The sequence below is a fragment of the Ruditapes philippinarum genome, unplaced genomic scaffold (assembly GCF_026571515.1).
Source record: "Ruditapes philippinarum isolate M1 unplaced genomic scaffold, ASM2657151v2 ctg1117_1_1_1_1, whole genome shotgun sequence".
Lineage (NCBI taxonomy): Eukaryota > Metazoa > Mollusca > Bivalvia > Venerida > Veneridae > Ruditapes > Ruditapes philippinarum.
In genome coordinates, this window is record NW_026865414.1 from 110,926 (window position 1) to 130,009 (window position 19,084).

Genomic DNA, 19,084 nt, shown 5'->3' on the forward strand with positions numbered 1-19,084 from the left:
GGCTATAATTTGAACAATCTTGGTAGAGGTCTACCAGACAATGCCTTATGCAAAATATCTAGGCTCTAAGCTTTTTGGGTCTTTACAAGAAGATTTTTTTAATTTCTTCTTATAATTCCTTTTGGTTGCCATGGCAACTAGATTTCTGCCTGGAATGAAATTCTTTGAACAACTTTGGAAGCCCTTCACCTAAGGATCAATCCTGCCAAGTTTGGTTGAAATTGGACTAGTGGTTTTTCACAAGAAGATTTTTTAAGTTCACTATATAATCTATAGAACACACACACAAACACACACACACACAGGTTAATCGCTATATGCCACAGCATAGCAGATGCTGCGGTGGCATAAAAACTGATCATAAGGTATAACATTATGATTCATAAATTATTATATGACTTTTTGCATTATTGAAATTATTGAAATTTATCCATTCAGTAATTCTTTCCCAACAATTATCTGTTTATAACTTCATCAGACAGAATAACAAGTATATAAAAAAAATTTCAAAACATAACAATTTTATTTGTATTTATCACAGGTTTAAAACATGAAATTCATAAAATAGTGTTTAATGATGTGATATTTAATACTTTAAGTTAACAGTTGTCCAAATGGCATCTTTTGTTACATGTCTATGTAAAGCACCTTTTTGTTTTTCTTGTCTAACTCTAGCCTTTCTGGTATGTTTGTTTATAACTACAGCTAAAGGTATAATATTCTCTAGTTCTGTTATACTATCTGTATCTATTGTCTCGCCATCAACATCTACATTCATCTCGTTTGGCATTAGATCACTAGATTTAGCTATTCTTTTGTGGATTTTGTGAATAAATTTGTGTTCACTGAAAGCAAAGCCTTTATGCTTCATGGTTTCCCTTTTCACTGTACTGTGTTTTTGTTTTTTACCTTTTTTCACTTGACTTATTTTATGACTTTCCTTTCTATTAGAACAAGAATGTGATTCCTTGATTACCTTCTTTGCCTTTCCTGTGAGTTCATCTGACAAAGAAGTATACCTTTTTCTTTTAGTTCCCTTTAAAAAACAATTTATAGCTGGACTGTTTCCATCGTTACAGGTGTTTTCACAACTTTGATTTATGCCATTTAAATTTTGGTCCAATAAACAAGGGGCATTACAATCATTCTTTGTCTTGCTCATTGAGCAATTTAGTTTATTACATAGTGATGTCCCTTGTTTTTCATGGTTGTTATTTGGACAAACTGCCGTTTTTGAAATATCCAAGAAGGTACTAAATACTTTATCTTTAGAATGATAGTTAGACACATGATTTGTTGAATTGATTAAGTTATCCTTTAGACTTTTTATAGGATTGCTTGTTTTAGTTTTGTTTGAATTATCACATTTTTCGATTATTCCAACTTTTTCTATAGGTTGGCTGTACCTTATAACACCTTGTTTTCTCCTCCCTATTTTCTGTACAGCAACAGTACAATCATTCTGCAGTTTGTTGTTAGGACAATCATTTATACATGTTATACATGTACTAACACAGTCTGTTGAACTTTGTCCTTCCTTTCTACATTCATCATTACACCTCATAGTATCTTTATCAAAACTGACATCCCTCCTGAAAATAGACGTGAAGAACTTTGATAAGAATTGTATTTCTTTTATAACAAAAATTCTGAATAATAATTAGTGATTTGTAACTTATTTTTAACTCTGTGTCGGTGTTTAATCACGACCCACATTTTTCCTTATTGAACATAGAAGAACCAAAAGTGTGTGTTATTATACAATAAAATCACTGTTGACGTTCTATATTTAGACATGTGACGTAATCATTATATACATGTGACGTATCCACGAAAAATGCGACCTGCTGAAATAAGTACAGAAACAAATCAGGTGCAATTTAGCTTAATATCATGTATAGCAGCATTTACTAGTTAATGTTGTATAGAATCAAAATAATATATCCAAATCAGTGATTTTATCCGTTGATATTTTATCCCTCGTGATATAATTCCTCACATCAGAACTCCAAACAGTGATTTTATTGAGCCATAAAGTCACAGGTTGGGATATATTATTCCTTAATTTTAACTCTGTTATGGGGTTATGTATTATATCAACTCTTTGTGTTTTTAACATATTTTAACTCTTATCTGTGATGGGGTTCTGTAAGACATTTTAACTCTTTAATAGTTTACATAATTATAAGTGAGTGTTTCCTAACTTATTTTTAACCCTATGATAGGGTAATGTAACATATTTTACTCCATAATGGTGTTACACAGCATATGCATAAGTTACTGTTTTCTAACTTATCTTTAACCCTATGATGGGGCTATGTAACATATTTTACTCTATAATGGTGTTACACAGCATATTCATAAGTTACTGTTTTCTAACTTATCTTTAACTCTATGATGGGGCTATGTAACATATTTTACTCTATAATGGTGTTACACAGCATATTCATAAGTTACTGTTTTCTAACTTATCTTTAACTCTATGATGGGGCTATGTAACATATTTTACTCTATAATGGTGTTACACAGCATATTCATAAAATACTGTTTTCTAACTTATCTTTAACTCTATGATGGGGCTATGTAACATATTAACTCTATAATGGTGTTACACAGCATATTCATAAGTTACTGTTTTCTAACTTATTTTCAAATATGATATAATTACTGTCAACTGGATTGAATTGAAGGTCATGTGTTCAAACCCAAGATGGGGAAACTTTTTTTTTCTTTTTTTCTTACCTTTTTTTCTATTAACATTATTTATGTATTTCTCTGATCCATTTTGGAAAATAAAAAAGTATTGATTTCAATTATAGAATAACTATACCCATTTATTGCCTAAATAATGCTAAATTTTATAACAAATATGGTACCTGATATTATATATTCTTAACTCTATGTTTTGTGTTTTGTATCAAATTTCATTATTACTTTCAAATTTTAACTCTACTTTGTGTTTATGTACATATTTTAACTCCATGTTGGTGCTATATTCTTAACTCTCTCTAAGTATTTTGTAACATATTTCAACTCTATGTTAGTGTTTTGTGATATGATCACTATAAAGAATGTTTGTTTACTTACAACTTTTTCTTGTTTCTACTTTCATCAGAACATATCCTTGATCTTCTTGATGAAGGCTGCAAATCTGAAATCAAGTTTACAAGTAAGTTTCTCTAAAATCAAGATTACAAGTCTGTTTCTCTAAAATCAAAATAACAAGTCTTTTTTTTCTAAAATCAAGTTAACAAGTAAGTTTCTCTAAAATCAAGTTTACAAGTCTGTTTCTCTAAAATTAAGTTAACAAGTATGTTTCTCTAAAATTAAGTTAACAAGTATGTTTCTCTAAAACCAAATCCTGTTTTCTCATTTGAATGGTTCACTGTTCTTTACTTTTAAACAGTTTCAAAACAAATCTGTTTATGTATGAGTTTTTTAGAGGAATGTTCCTTGTTCAAGTGTTAGTAATTATACGACAACATTTGTAAAGAAAATTATCCTGGCTTCAAATACATAAGATGCCAGATGTTAATACTGAACACTTGAAATATAGGAATAATCATATATTTAATTGCATGTATTTTATTTCATGCTTTCCAGTGTTTTATTGTAATATATCAGATGATTATATTCTGATAAACCACTAGTGAAATTTATAAAATATAATTTTCACTGTAGCCGGACTATATCTGAATGCAGATGAAAAGAAAATCATAACTAAATGGAATAACAGGCAAAAATAAATGCCGTCGTACGTAAATTTTGCTTCTTTAGGAAAAGTAAGTCGAACTCACCATAAATCATGTTAAAAATGTAACAAAATTAGGGAAATTTAACAGAACTGTATTTCAAAATTGACGTCATGATATGATGACGTCACAAAGGAGAATGTGCGCGGCAAAATCAGTAAAAAATACTTAAAGTCACTTAAAAAGCATGAAATAAACAGAAATTTATTTGTTTTACATATAAAATTGAAATATATTCCATTCGTGAACACCAGCTATTATATTTTCACTCGTGGCTACGCCACTCGTGAAAATATTGCATCTGGTGTTCACTCAGTGAAATTATATTTCAATCTTACATGCAAAACAAACAAATATCCTCTATGTAATCAATTAACGATGATAAATCATGAGAGATGAGGCAAATTGTCACAACTTAAATACAGCTCTAAAACTTGTGCTGTTTTAAATGTCAGTGCCATAATATGATGGTGAATTTAACACTATGACACCCCATATATATAATAGAAAATCATCACAGTTTGTGCTCTTAAAATCCTGTGTTTCCAACAACTGAAATTCTTTCACTGACACAAGACAATATATACAATACAACAATACAAATACTTTTATTGCAAATAAAACATTATTACAATGTTTATAGCAAAAACAAAACATATATGTACATTCATGAAAATGAGATCTGACATGGAATGAAAAAATAATAATAACACTATTTCCTGAAAGGTCTTAAAAAACTTAGGAAATAGCAGGTTGCACAAAATGTCTTCAATATGATATTGATACTACATCTAGATGTTAATATGATATTAATTAATACTACATCATCAAGATATTCTCTCTTTATTTGCAAAATATAAAAACTTCGTAAAGGTTGTTTAGCTCTATTTTCGATTTAGAATTTAATAAAGACTCAAATTTATTAATTGTCGGCCACCTACAGAAATATCCCTTTAAAAACTTTTTTCTAAGCTCTCTATATCCAGGACACACCATCAAAAAGTGAAACTCTGTTTCAACTCTGTTCATGTTACAGGACGTACATAACCGTTGCTCTCGCGGAATATTCGTATATCTTCTGGATTCTATAAATAGCTTATGTGCAGATACCCGAAATTTTGATAAAGTTGTCATATATTTTCTATCTTGTATACAATCAATATATGTCTCGCGTTCAAAAGTGTGTTTAAATAAACTATAGCTTTGTAATCGCGGAGAATTATTTATTTCTGCATACCATGACTGCTTATAATTATCCAAGATTATACGCTTTATCATATCAAAGGTAACATTATCTAGAACTTGGTTGTGCCATACGTAACCGAAACCATGCTCTTCGAGTATAGTTTTTACATGTGAAGCCCAATTTTTGTTTCTATACGTGACATTGTTATCCGCGTCAAATTTTAGGACACTGTATGTTTTGAACGTTAGCGATAAGTTGTCATGCGAAATAAGTTTTCTCCAATATTTCAAAATAGTTATTTTTCGATAAATATTTAAAGGGACTCCCCATACAAAGTTGATAAATTTGTTGATTTACGTACCCCTAGGATATACCTCAGAAACTTTAAGTGTATCATTTCAATATCAGTGGCTCTATGTGTACCCCATATTTCTGAGCAAAAATTCAGCACGGATCCAACTAACACATCAAATAAATGAATCTTTTTTGAGTTAGGCAATTCAATTTGTCGAAAAATAGAAAACAAGTTATGCAGTGAAAACGAGGCATGGTCGGCAATTTGTTTCTGTGTGCGTGCCCAGTTACCATTTTTGAAAAAAATTTACACCGAGATATTTAAAGTTCACCAGTTCAATTTTTTGACCATATATATAGAAATCTGCGAACGTACACTTGCATTTTCAAAAACCATGGCCTTCGTTTTGTTAACATTTATTTTCATAACCCATGTAGAGCAGTAATTCTCGATATCGTTAAGCATAGACTAAAGACATTTTTGTGATGTAGCAAATAAAGCCATGTCATACGCGTATAATATCAAAAATAGTTTGACGTCATCAATTGTTATGACATCATCTAAATCACTGTTAATGTTTTGTGTGATGTCGTTTACGAAAAACATAAACATAAGAGGCGAACTGGGGTCTCCCCCAATATACTAATTTATAAATTATCTATCAGTTGAGCTAGTAAATCTTCTCTATATAATGACATACCTAATCTATCATTTGATGACTTGTTTATATCACATTTTTCTGCAATAATCTGACATATTGGTTTAGGATCTTCTTTCTGTTTAATGTCATCTAATGCAAATTTATGATTCTGTTTTGACATTTCCAAATTAACATCTCTTCCTTGTTTATAATCAGCAAGCTTTCTGAAATAACAATAAATTTATAATTACAGTTCTAACCTAATATAGTGTGATAACAGTTATCACTCAGACATAGATCTATGAAAACAATAAATCTTTTGTTTACAACCTATGATGAATAATTTTTACATTATTATATGTCCTAGATACATATATCAGGTAATCTTAAATGACAAAATCAGTCTTTATTATGTTTGAATGTTGAACTTTAAGGTCACATCAACACTGTCAAGGTCATGTAGTGACTCTCCAGCTTTACTGATTGAGGAAGGTCTCAGGTGTCTCTGCATGTATTATTTCAGGCACAGTTGTGTCAGGAGTTGAACCACCAACTTTCTGTTAGTATTAACCGGGATAGTCTTTATCAGAATTATACTTTAAGCTCATTTTTTAATGTTACTTCAATTAATGTTAATTCCCTCAGCTAGTTGAAACCTAAAATGATAAACTTTGTTGAAACTGAAACAGATTATCCTTTTCTGAAATCAAAGCACAACAACCCATTTATTGAAAATCTATGCTAAAATTTATTATGTTTCAAACCATTCTTGCAGTAGTTTTGAAAACTGATTTTACACCAATAATTTTCGAATTTCACAAAGGGCCATAATTAAGTCAAAATCCCTGCCAAAGTTATGAGTCTTGAAACAGGACTTCTATTTATGACCTTAAAGACATGTATTAAGTTTCAAGTGAATATCCTTATTGTTTTGAAGGCTGATGTTGCATGTAAAACTTATCCCAACATTTTTCTAAGTTCACAAAGGGCCATAATTCAGTCATAATCCATGTTAGAGTTATGGGAGCCTTGGATAGTAACCTCCAATTCTATAAGATATATATCTAGTTTCAAGTGAAGACCTTCATTGTTTTAGTGCAAAATTAAACCAGAATTTTTTAAGGCTTATATAGAGCTATAATTGTGTCAAAATCCATCCTAGATCCAAATGTAGTTATATGCAAATATTCTAAGTTAGTAATGAAATATGATGCACATTAAACTAAAGTGTTACATGTAGGTTGATGCCAGGGATGGGAGCAAAATAGCTCCAATATTCTTATAATAGCAAAGTTAAAAAATAGATGAAGTATACAAAGATAGCCAGACAGACAGACCGCCTTGAACCAGTATACACTACTTATGTCGTTTATTTATTTATTTTTGTTTCCTTTTAAACATTTAATAATGATTTGGTAAATGTTACTGTTCACTTAACTTTCCAGAACGACTTATAGTTGTACTACATCCAATCAAAATATTTACTCTTGTTACTGTCTTGTAATTATTTATTATTTCCTAAACAAACTTAATATTTTACCGTCATTTGTATCAATACATGGACAATACTTACTTCTCTTCTAAATTTACACCTTGTCTTTTATTTTCCAAACTCGAAGTGGAACTTTTTCTTGTAGAAGGCTTCAAGTCTAAAAAAAAACAGGAATACTTATTTATTCATTTATCATTAATTGTGTACAAATGTCTTGTGGTATAATCTAAAAACTTGACTACTCATACATTCCTTACTACCAGTATGTGTATTATTTTAATAAAAAAATTGTATAAACAAGGGAGTTATAATGGCCCTAGTTCTCTCACCTCAGTTCTATTATTAATATAATATTTGATCACATTAGGGCATGTCATATATATTCCCGGGTGCATGATAAATAGAAGAAGAGGGCCATGATGGCCCTTACAACGCTCCCTGGGTGGGACCAAATATGACCCGGAGGGAAAAGTTATATAACTTTTGTAGAGGATAAAAAGCATAAGATGGCAAATATGTTTAAAGACATTGAGGATTACATGTATTACACAATGTCATACCTAGTTGATCCTGATTTGGAAGCTGTTGACCCTTCTCTAACAACAAACTAGATGACTGATTTACTGGCCACTGTTGCCATGGAAACATAACATTACTTTCTGGTGTGTGCTTGTGTTGATTTGACTGTTCCATCAACTGATTTACAGCTGCATTAATATCAGATAAATTATCATCTGACGTTGCTGACAAGTTAATCACATGGTTGGAGTGACTGTTGTCTAATGCTGCTGCCAAGTTCAAATTATGATTACAGTGACCATTTTCTGGTGTGTATGTATTAAAAGTATCAAGGTGACTATTACAACTTAATGACTGATGATTTTTTACATTTTTTTCTAACTGTTTATCATTACCTTCAACACTTTTATCTTCACAATTTGCATGACTTATATCCGACTGTTCATCATGATAATGAAGAACTGATGCTGATATATACTGTGGTGTCTGATCACAAGGTTTATTAAAAGTTTTGCTGTGGTTATTATTTCTACCCGACGATAATTTCAAATCATTTTCTGTGCTTATTAACAGACCTGGCAAATCCTTTACCATCAAATCACTGTTCGTTAAGTTTTCTGATTGTTCTTTAGTATCTTTATATGACAATAAATCTGATGTGTCTTTTCTTTTTTGCTTCATGAATTTCTGATTAACCAAGTCATCATATTTAAAGCTACCATTTTGTGTAATATATGAGTTGGGATCTTTACTGGCATCCTTCACAAATGTTGGTAGTTCTTCAAACAGTTTATCAAACATTAAATCTAACTTTGGTCTCTTGTTCATCTTTCACCTGAAAATATACAACATATATCAAATTAATTAATATTTATAGCACTGATTGAAATATTTCCATCAATTTTACATTGTTAACCATAATATAAAAATCAAAATTTGGAATTCATATGATTCATCAATTTCAGTTTTAACAAATTTCATTTTTGTGTTAATGTTATTAAATTAAATTATTAAACTACATGTGCCATGGCATAATTATACAGACAATTTACCACAAATCAGACAATATTAATTGTTCTTACTAAAATCTAATTAAATAAATTCAAAGGAAAAATATAAATAAATTGCAAATTTTCTCAATTTGTGAATTTAAAATTAGGGGGTACATGTACATGTATGTTAAAATTAAATGTGTGCTTTTTATACAGTAAAATGCATTCATTTCTTTTTTGCGCTTCTGATGTCATAAATAACCTGTGAATTATTTCATTGGTTCAATAAAAATATTTGTTTTGTCAGTTTACTTTGTGCACACATGCCTTTATTTTGCTTAGTGTTTTTAGATACATCAGCACAGAGCCAGGATCATTCTTCAAATCATTCAGAAATCTGCCAAGAAATGAAGAATTAGAAAGTACTGGTTGCAAGGTAGTTTCTAGTATACTACAAGGTACTGGTGTATACAAGCAGTAACAGGCAAAATAATCCAAACAGTGAAAGTGGTAGTCCTTTATTGAAAGACTATGCACACAGCCATTGATAATCTCACAAAATATGTGGCCAAATATGCCGGTCACAGTCCTCAACCCTTTTTTCCTTTAACAAGGGTAAAAATTTACCCTCAAAACATGTACAGTAAAATTCAATGGAAAAATAAACAAGAGGGCCATGATGGCCCGGAGGTCGCTCACCTGTATATAGGCCCCTGGAGCGGGCCAGTTTAAACAACCCCAGGGCTTTTATTTGAACAAACTTGGAAGACACCCATTAGATGTTAAGTTTTGACTACACATGTATAATGAAAAAACAATCACCTCCCCCCCCCCCAACAGGGCCAATTTTAACCCAAGGGCTTTTTATTTGAACAAACCTGGTAGACACCCATAAGAAGATGTTTAATGATAAACACCTAAGCTCTAGCTCATTGGGTTTTTTAAAAGAAGATTTACATTTTTACAATACACATATAGTTAAAAACAATGACACCCCTGGGGCGGGGCCAGTTTTGACCCCAGGGCGTTTATTTGAACAAACTTTGTAGACACTTACTAGAAGATGTTTCATGCTTAATATCTAAACTCTAGCACTATTTTGGTATTTTCAAAGAAGATTTTTAAGTTTTTGCTATATACATATAAGGAAAATCAATGACCCCCTTGGGCAGGGCCAATTTTGACCCCAGGGCTTTTATTTGAACAGATTTTGTAGACACTCACTGGAAGATAATTCATGCTTAATATCTAAACTCTAGCTATTTTGTTTTTTTAAAAGAAGATTTTTTAAAGTTTTTGCTATACACATATAAGGAAAATCAATGACCCCCTGGGGCGGGGCCAATTTTAACCCCAGGGCTTTTATTTGAACAAACTTTGTAGAAACTCACTGGGAGAGAATTCATGCTTAATATCTAAACTCTAGCTATTTTGGTTTTTTAAAAGGAGATTTTTTAAGTTTTTGCTATACACATATAAGGAAAATCAATGACCCCCAGGGCGGGCCCATTTTGACCCCAGGGCTTTTATTGGAACAAACTTGGTAGACACCCATAAGAACATGATTCAGACTAAATATCTTAGCTCTAGCACTTTGAGTTCTTTAAAAGAAGATTTTTTAAGTTTTTACTATATGCATATAGGGAAAATCAATGACCCCAGGGCTTTTTTTTTAAAAAAACTTGGTAGACACTCACTAGAAGATGTTTCATGCCAAATATCTAAGCTCTAGCTCTTTGGGTTCTTTAAAAGAAGATATTTAAAGTTTTTTCTTTTGGTTGCCATGGCAACCAGAGTTCTGCATGGAATTAAATTCTTTGAACAATTTTAAAAGGTGACCACCAAAGGAACATTCCTGTGAAGTTTGGATGAAATTGGCTTAGTGGTTTATGAGGAGATGTCATTTAAAGTAAAAGTTTACGGAGGGACAACGGATGGACACTGGACGAAAAGCGATCACAAAAGCTCACCCTGTCACTTTGTGACAGGTGAGCTAAAAAGTTATAAATGCAGTTTTGACAAGAGAAATATTGATCTGTTTCACAGCGTTTTTGTCAGCGGAATATTGTATGCCTGCACCGTTTTCCATTTCACATGGTAACTATGGTTTGATATTTGTATGGATGCACCGAGAAGACTTTTGTCCTCAAAATGTTTCACAGTAGCAAGTTGTATCGAAAAAAAAAAAAATTAAAAGTCAACTGATAGTTTACTGATATTTCCCCCATAAACTGAAATTTTCCCTTCTGAGGCAGGGTCTTTCAAACAGATTGGTCAGGAAATGCCCTATGTACACCCTTCTTGCTACAATTAAACATGTCTTGGTATAACTTAGAATAGTTTGCTTTACGCAAATTATGTAAGTGTTCAAGAAAAGGGCCAAAATTAAATACAAATTTAAGCAAAAACGAAAAAGAACATGAAGTTCTTTAAAAATCTTAAAACTTGTGAAAATAAGATAATTTTTTAGAAAATAATGTTTTTTAAGCCATGATCTTTGAAAAATATGGAAATTCTTGTTCAGAATATTTGTAACAAACGGCACCATTTTTAAGATGCACTAAATTGAGCATCAAATATTTGTAAATGGTATTGTGAAAAATTATAAAATCATTACATGATACGATTAAATAACATTTTTCATATAAACATTTTTTTTGCATAAATTTTAAATAGGTCTGATTTTTCAAGCTTTTTTAAATTTATGCAAGTACCTTGACACCGGGATCGGAAAATTCGTAATTTCATTGCAAATCTATAAAAATGTTACTTTTTAAGGTAAAAACTGATAATGTAATGTAGCCAGGATTAGTTTTCAGTAATTGTTTGATCAATTTTTACTTGATTCCTATGATCTCATGGGTTCTATGGTATCACACAGGGCTCGAATTTAACACTCGCAAACTCGTAAACTAGTTGAAAAATGATTTTGCAAGTTAGATTTATGACTACTCGCAATTTTTTGCGAGTTGAAGTAAAAAAAAAACGCTTGTCAGGAAAATCTGAAATATAAATGGGGCGTAATATTCGCAGGTAGCCGAGTTATAAACTATGCGCGCACTTGCTGTCTGGTTTACATTTACTATACCTTAACCTCGCTTAAAAAGGTACACAAATTTAAACCAGTCCAAATGTCATTTTGTCCGTGTAAATTAAGCGTGATCAGAATAAAATGTCTGAACGAAAAATAACGAACTTCTTCCCACTTATTGAAGCAAATGTGTCTACCGATAACAATACTCTGAGTACAGAAGATGATTCACAGTCTATCAAAAGAAAGACAATCAGACCTTTAGTTAAAACGGTTAAAAAATGGGAGAAAGAACTGCTCATCAGTCTTACGTACGAACTCAACGACGATGGAAATGTTGCCAAAATATTTTGTGCCGATTTTTGTGCGCATAATCCAGACCATACATCGTCGGTATGGCGACAATATTGCATTATTATTTTTTTACATGTATATTGACATTTGATTAGTATCCCTGTCCCCTATATCAAGTTTTTAGTGGAAAGTTATGTTGCTGATTCGTACCCCGGGCAGTTCGAACTCGTCCAAATAAATAACAATTTTAATTTTGTTATTCTCTATATCCAGCAACAACTTTGTCTTTCAGCACATCAAATAATTAAATTTCTTTTGGAATTAAAAAACCATTGTCGTAAAAAGTGCTAGTTGAATTCAGTTTTTGCTAGTTAAAAATTGCTAGTGGCCAAAAAAGTTAAATTCGAGCCCTGATCACAGTATTTACATTTTCTGTGACTGCTAGTAAAAGCAACACACGATGATGCTAATATTTGTAAAAGTGGCACACAAGATTCATTTTCATCTTCGAATAAATATAATTTTGCGAATAATGAATGTATTCGTGGCAAGAAAACTATTTTATAAAGTCTTCATATCCAACCACTATATCCCTTTCAGTGTTTATTCATGGATTCGAAAAACTGGGGGGATTTTTATCGAAAAGTGAGGATTTATTACATTTGTTGATCTTTTTCCTTCTTTCCCTATGTAAAATTTTCCCCCTTCCTCTTAAAACATAGGGGTGAATTCTCAAAAATATGGGTGAATCCCCCCATCACCCCTCTTAAAATAAACACTGCCCTTAGTTATTTTTACAGTCTATCAAAATATGTTACAATCATCATATACTGACATATCGTGACATCTGTTCATATAGTTTGAATAATTATTATAGCAAGTAAACTTAACAGTTAACTGTTTGAATTTTTTCACATTGAACTTAACTTGAGGAGTTTGACCCATCTATCCTTCCATACTTGCAGTTTTAGGGGTTACGGTTACGGTGATACCATAGTAACCTCCTCTGAAATTACCCAAAATGGCAGACATTGGAAATAGTTTAATAAATGACATTTTAATTAGATCTTTTGAAATAATTTTTTGACAAACAGTTTGGAAAAGGTTCGCATATTAAAAAGAAGAAAAATCTTATTCATGTTTGATATTTATATTTGAATATTTTCCGATAAACGTTAAGTACCGTGATATCATAGAACCCCGGGCTACCAAAACTTTATCTTACAATTTGATTTTTAAGTTTTAGGGCTATTACTATGTCAGATCACGGTCGGTTGATTCAGCCGTTACATCTTTCGTAAAATTGGTTCGACTTCAGACCATTCTATTTCAAAGACCCTGTCTGAGGAATGCGGCCCACTTCGACCAAATTGCATCAATGGCCTTGTGGCGATTTTTTTTACTATTTTTTTTTCTCTCAAAAATTTTTAATAGAGGTGTCATCGATAAGGATTTTTGTATCGATATATCGGTAATGAATTATCGGCGATACAGCGATATATCGATTGCCAGGCTAGATTTAAGTTTTCAAGTCTTTTTAAATGTTTCCTAAGGACACTGACAAAGCAGTTATATATAGACAAATGCAAAAAAGATAAACTATGAAAACTGAATAATATGTTTCTTTTTTATCATATAGCTATAAATGAAAACTAATGACTAGTAACAAAGTTTAAAGCCTTTTCCATTTTACTTTAGTTGTTGTTGTTGCTATTACGTAGTTTATACTGATCATGCTAAATCCCGTCCTTGCCGTTCCAATTAAGCCGGGTTAAATTGGCAAATTATAGTGTTTAGAACCTGAATAATTATTCAAGTTTAACATTTTGTAATCATAATTTTTACAAAGAAACACTGACAAACTTTTCTTGGCATTTTCCCTTTTTAAAATCTGAATTGAGGGGTCTTGACATCCACTTAGCAGACGTGCGAGATTGCAACGAAATTAGGCAGCATTCGTTAGAGACACCGGGAGGTAACTTTGGCATTGATTTCCGTTTTCATTTTAGAAAAAAATGTTTCTTGCTTCCAGTACTTTATAAGTCGCTTTTATTTTGACGTTTTTGCAACAACAAACAGGTCTATCAGTTCTATATAAACCTGTACACTGAAGTCTCTTTAGCCAGAAATATATGTGCATTCGATATCCGATATTTAACAAATGGAATCGATATCGAATCGGATAACAAAGATCGTTGATACACCGATATCGATTGAATCGATGACACCCCTAATTTTTAATTTCTTTTCTTTAACATTTTTCTTTTTTCACAAGACATAGAATCCTAAAGTCAGACCACGGATCTTAAGAACATATAAATCCGTGGTCATACATGTTAGTTTAAAAAATGTAGCTAACTTCAAGTTCAGCAAGCGTTTCTCCCATGTTATTTTTTCAAGATTTCTCCAATGTTATTCTTAAATTCAAGATATGTGAAAAATTGCATACCATATGAAAAAAGATAATCTTTCAATTAATAAACTAACCTGTGGTGGATAAGGATTTACTTACACAAACAGACAAACATAAAAATCAAAATATTGAATATTGCATCTGTATCTTACAAGCGCTTTTGAAACGTTTGAATTGCAATTCGAACCAAGAATATTTCGAACCAATGGCATTCGGTCAAAACACTTTCAACCCATGTTCGAGAACGGAAATAACAATTCGAATATCTCAAAATGAATAATAAAGTAATTCGGAAAATCATTTCATATCTCCACGGATTTATATTACATCCGTGATATCTCTCACAATTTGTTTCACACCAATTTGAACATTTTTCTAAAGAACTGCATGTTAAACAAAATACGTAAAATGGCGTAAAGGGGCGTAAAGTGGCGTAAAGTGGCGTAAAGTAAATATAAAGTGTTTATTTCGGTAAAAGAAAACGTTTAATTATTGAAAATAAATAATAATAGGTAATCACTTGGATTAAAGGATTCTTTTTACATACTTAACTCTTATCAAAAACAATAAAAAGTAGGGGAGACCGGAATACTCTAGGACACGGCATTGAGGAAATGTTTTCATTTTTATCTCAGTTATACATAACATAACACAATATAACTTGACATAACATAACTTTTATTCAACAATAAAATAGTAAGTTAGTCTTTCAAATGCATTTATTTTATGCTAACCATTGAAACACTGGGTATTATTTGTGAAATAAAATCCATATTACGCACAGTAATTATCACTCACACCATGATATGTATCTTTGCCCAACTTGTTATATATAGGTTTACGTTTAATGTTTAATCCGTATATTTGTAAGTTTACATAAAATGTAAGTGCTGCATTTTGTTCATTATAGCACATTTCTCATTTAAAATATCATTATTCTCTAAAATATTTAAATCTAACGCCGCAATGAAACTCGCATTATTTTAGTTTGCAGCGTTAGCCGTTCAACGTCTGACGTCTACTTTACGTGCGCTAATTTCGGGCGCTTTGATTAAACACTAGGTAACCTTTTTCTTCACATTTAAGGCATTAGATAAAAAGAAAATGGGTTTGTGAATATGTTAATTTCTCTCAAACCTTACAAATATTCACTATTAATTGGACAGATTTATAGATTAACGTACGTTCTCAACACGCAAGTCTTCAATTTACAATCCACTTTTCACCAGTTTCCATATACTTCACGATATTGTGTTTTTAAGTTGAATGAAAATAAATAATTATTATCTGAAATTAGGGTAAACACAAATCATGTTTATTATATAAAATATAGACCCATTGGAAGGGACGAAATACCTTTTCGACTGGTTTCAATCCACTTTACGCCACAGATATTATTTGTGACGCCACGGATATTATTTGATACGCCACGGAAATTATTTGTACATAAAGCTCGTTCATTAAGAAAATTGAAAATAAAAAGACAGAAGGGTAGAACTCTGGAAGAAATATATATAAAAGTGCACTTTAAATAATTAAGTATGAAGATATTGACATATTTTTATTATTATATATCGTGAATGTACATCGGACGCATGTTTACATTCCCTTTTTACTTTTTCAACACATTAAACCCCACAGAAATATCAGTATAATAGGTATGTAGTTAAATATTGAAAGAGTTTGTCGATTTGACGCCAGATACCAGTTTTTCCCCACTTTACGCCGGTAGTCATTTACTTTACACCACTTTACGCAACTTTACGCCTCTTTACGCCACTTTACGTATTTTAGGCACACCCCAAAATATTTATACAAAGTTTTCAAGTAAAAAAAATGTGATTTTTTTACCATAAGTACTTTACTTGTGCATCATTAATGGTGAATAAGTTTAGTGGTGTAGGTCTTTCTTTGTTATATACAGTGTGATCATACCACGTTACTTTTGACGCATTATCCATTCATTCATTCATTCATTCATTCATTCATTCATCTTCTTTCTTCTTCTTCCAATATATATACTTGCCACCTTCAACTAACTGAAGTTTACTGCGCAAGAGGGAAAGAAAGAGTAAAATAGTGAGGAATATATACAGTGCAGGTTAATTCATTCATTCATTCATTCACATTCATTCATTCATTCATTCATTCATTCATTCATTCATTCATTCATTCATTGGTAATACGGCAACAAGGAGCTTTATCACAAATAATTATAAAAGTCTCTGACGCCAAACAGAAATAGTAAACGGCTCGATTCAAATATATTTTTCTTCTTTATATACTTATCAAACATGATCAAATAAAGCGGAACATCAGTTAAAAGTTGACGCGGCAGCAGCGATTCAAAACATTGAACAAAAAAACAGAGAAATAAATGTAATACTAAATTTCAATGGCATTTACCTTATATGAATGAATGAATGAATGAATGAACGAACAAACGAATGAATAAATCTCGATCGATCGATATTATCATCATAATCATCATTATCATTATTATTAGATCTATTATTCAATATATTATTATTAGATCCATCATTCATCACCATCATCATCATCATCATCATCATCATCATCATCATCATCATCATCATCATCATCATCATCATCATCATCATCATCATTATTATCACCACCACCACCACCACCATCATCATCACCATCATCATTATTATTATTATTGTTATTATTATTATTATTATTATTATTATTATTATTATTATTATTAATATTATTATTATTATTATTATTATTATTATTATTATTATGATAATGATGATGCAGGTGGAGAAGATTTTTATAAGGATGATGGTCATATATGATTCGTGTGATGGGTATTATTTTTTATGATGTAGGGATTTTTAATATTTTGATTATGACAAACACTTTTATTACAAATAAAATGATGATGATGATGGGGGTGATGATGATTCTGATGATAATGGATTTGATGATGATTTGAATAATGATAATGATGATAATTGTGATGATGATGGTGATTGTGATGATATTATTGATGTTAATTATAATTATGATCACGATGATGGCGGAGGTAATGATGCTTTTGATGAAGATGATGATAAATTTAAGGTGATGGTAATATTATTGTAGAAATTACTATTTATATTACGTTTTCACAGTCTACTGTTTATATTATAGTGTTTATTTGTGTGTTTTGCCATCAAACGTTTATGTTATCGCAAAGTTTTAGATTTTGCACGAATTCTTCGTTTTTTCCGCACGGACATCCATAATCTATTTTGCTATAGATTGTGTAGTGTTGAACTTATACTGTTATATAATATCAGATTTATAGTTTAGCCGAAAAAATGGAATATACACGTGAGGTGAGTTTTATTTTAATGCACCAGTTCAGAGATTTTTAAAAAATAAAATAATTGAATAACGTCATCAATTTTTTGGCAGCTTTGGTTTGTTTGTTTGTTTCATTTTTACGCTTTTTCCAACAGTAAATTTCAGTCATATCCCTAAAACCATCGTTCCTGAGAGGTACACAGCGTCTAGACTACATTCCTCTGTTGCTACCAAAAGCATCTCCCGGGGATCGGAACCCACGGGGCCAAAGGAGGTAAATTTGATTAGGGTCATCGACTCTATCCCTCGACCACGGAGGCGGTCCTAATATTTGGCTGCATTGACCCCCGGCAGTGTCAGGGACTGAAGAAAAAATAAATTTCTCTATTAGGTGTCCGGAAAGGTGAAATTGGCTGATATTTTAGCTTACATTATTTAACGATGTTTAAATTAAAATAATCGATGGGTTTTCTTTCTGAACAAGTTTAAGAAAATGTACATCTATTGAAACTGACGGTATAATGCCACCAGGAAAAATTGTAACCCGCACCCTACCTACTGTAAAAAGATAGGTATAATATACGAGGGGACGTCAGTGTCTTTTAAATACACTTTAAAAGACCCTCGTGACATTAGATATTGTATAAATAATTCCCCTGGAAAATGCCCCCGGCGCTCGGGGCGTCCAAAACGGGAAAATCCCCGAAAAAAAAAAACAAAAAAAACACCTGCAACCGCAAGTTGTGGTTCAATGTAAAATAAAATAAATTTGAAGGGGTATTTTCCGCTTTTGGGGACAAAGTAGGGGTTTAAAAATTTTTTCTAAAGGGAAAAATCGAGACCGCGTAATCCGTGTTTTTTTTCTTTTTTTCAAAAATTTTTCAAAAATTAAAATTATTAAAATTGTTTGAAAATTTTTCCTAGGGTTGGTCGATTTTTTTTTTTAATGTTGTTTTTTTTTTCCTTAAATATGTTTTTGCATTTTTTTGGTAAAATCCATACCCCTTTTTTAAACTTTTTTTGAAAAAAAGAAAAAAAATTAAATATCAAAAAATTCGTGCGACTAAAATTCAAAAAAATTTAAATTTCAATGCCGTAAAGCAAAATACAAATCGATATAAAAAAAAGGTGTTTCAAAGTTTTTTTTAACAA

The 19,084-nt window shown here is 31.2% G+C and overlaps 1 protein-coding gene across 4 annotated transcripts; it reads right to left on the reverse strand.

Moving 5' to 3' along the window:
- Positions 1–504: 504 nt before the first annotated feature.
- LOC132728930 (uncharacterized) lies at positions 505–14,804 on the reverse strand. 4 transcript variants are annotated; one of them, XM_060714652.1, is made up of 6 exons: positions 14,689–14,804; positions 7,926–8,719; positions 7,447–7,522; positions 5,934–6,097; positions 3,088–3,151; positions 505–1,592 (listed from the first exon to the last, which is right to left on the reverse strand). In XM_060714652.1, exons 2-6 carry the CDS (start codon positions 8,710–8,712, stop codon positions 587–589), a joined length of 2,097 nt encoding a protein of 698 aa, XP_060570635.1. In that variant the 5' UTR covers positions 8,713–8,719; positions 14,689–14,804; the 3' UTR covers positions 505–586. The 4 variants fall into 4 exon arrangements, with proteins under 4 accessions (XP_060570635.1, XP_060570636.1, XP_060570638.1 ...); XM_060714653.1 differs by having other exon boundaries at positions 14,714–14,788; XM_060714655.1 differs by having other exon boundaries at positions 14,724–14,782.
- Positions 14,805–19,084: the final 4,280 nt, after the last annotated feature.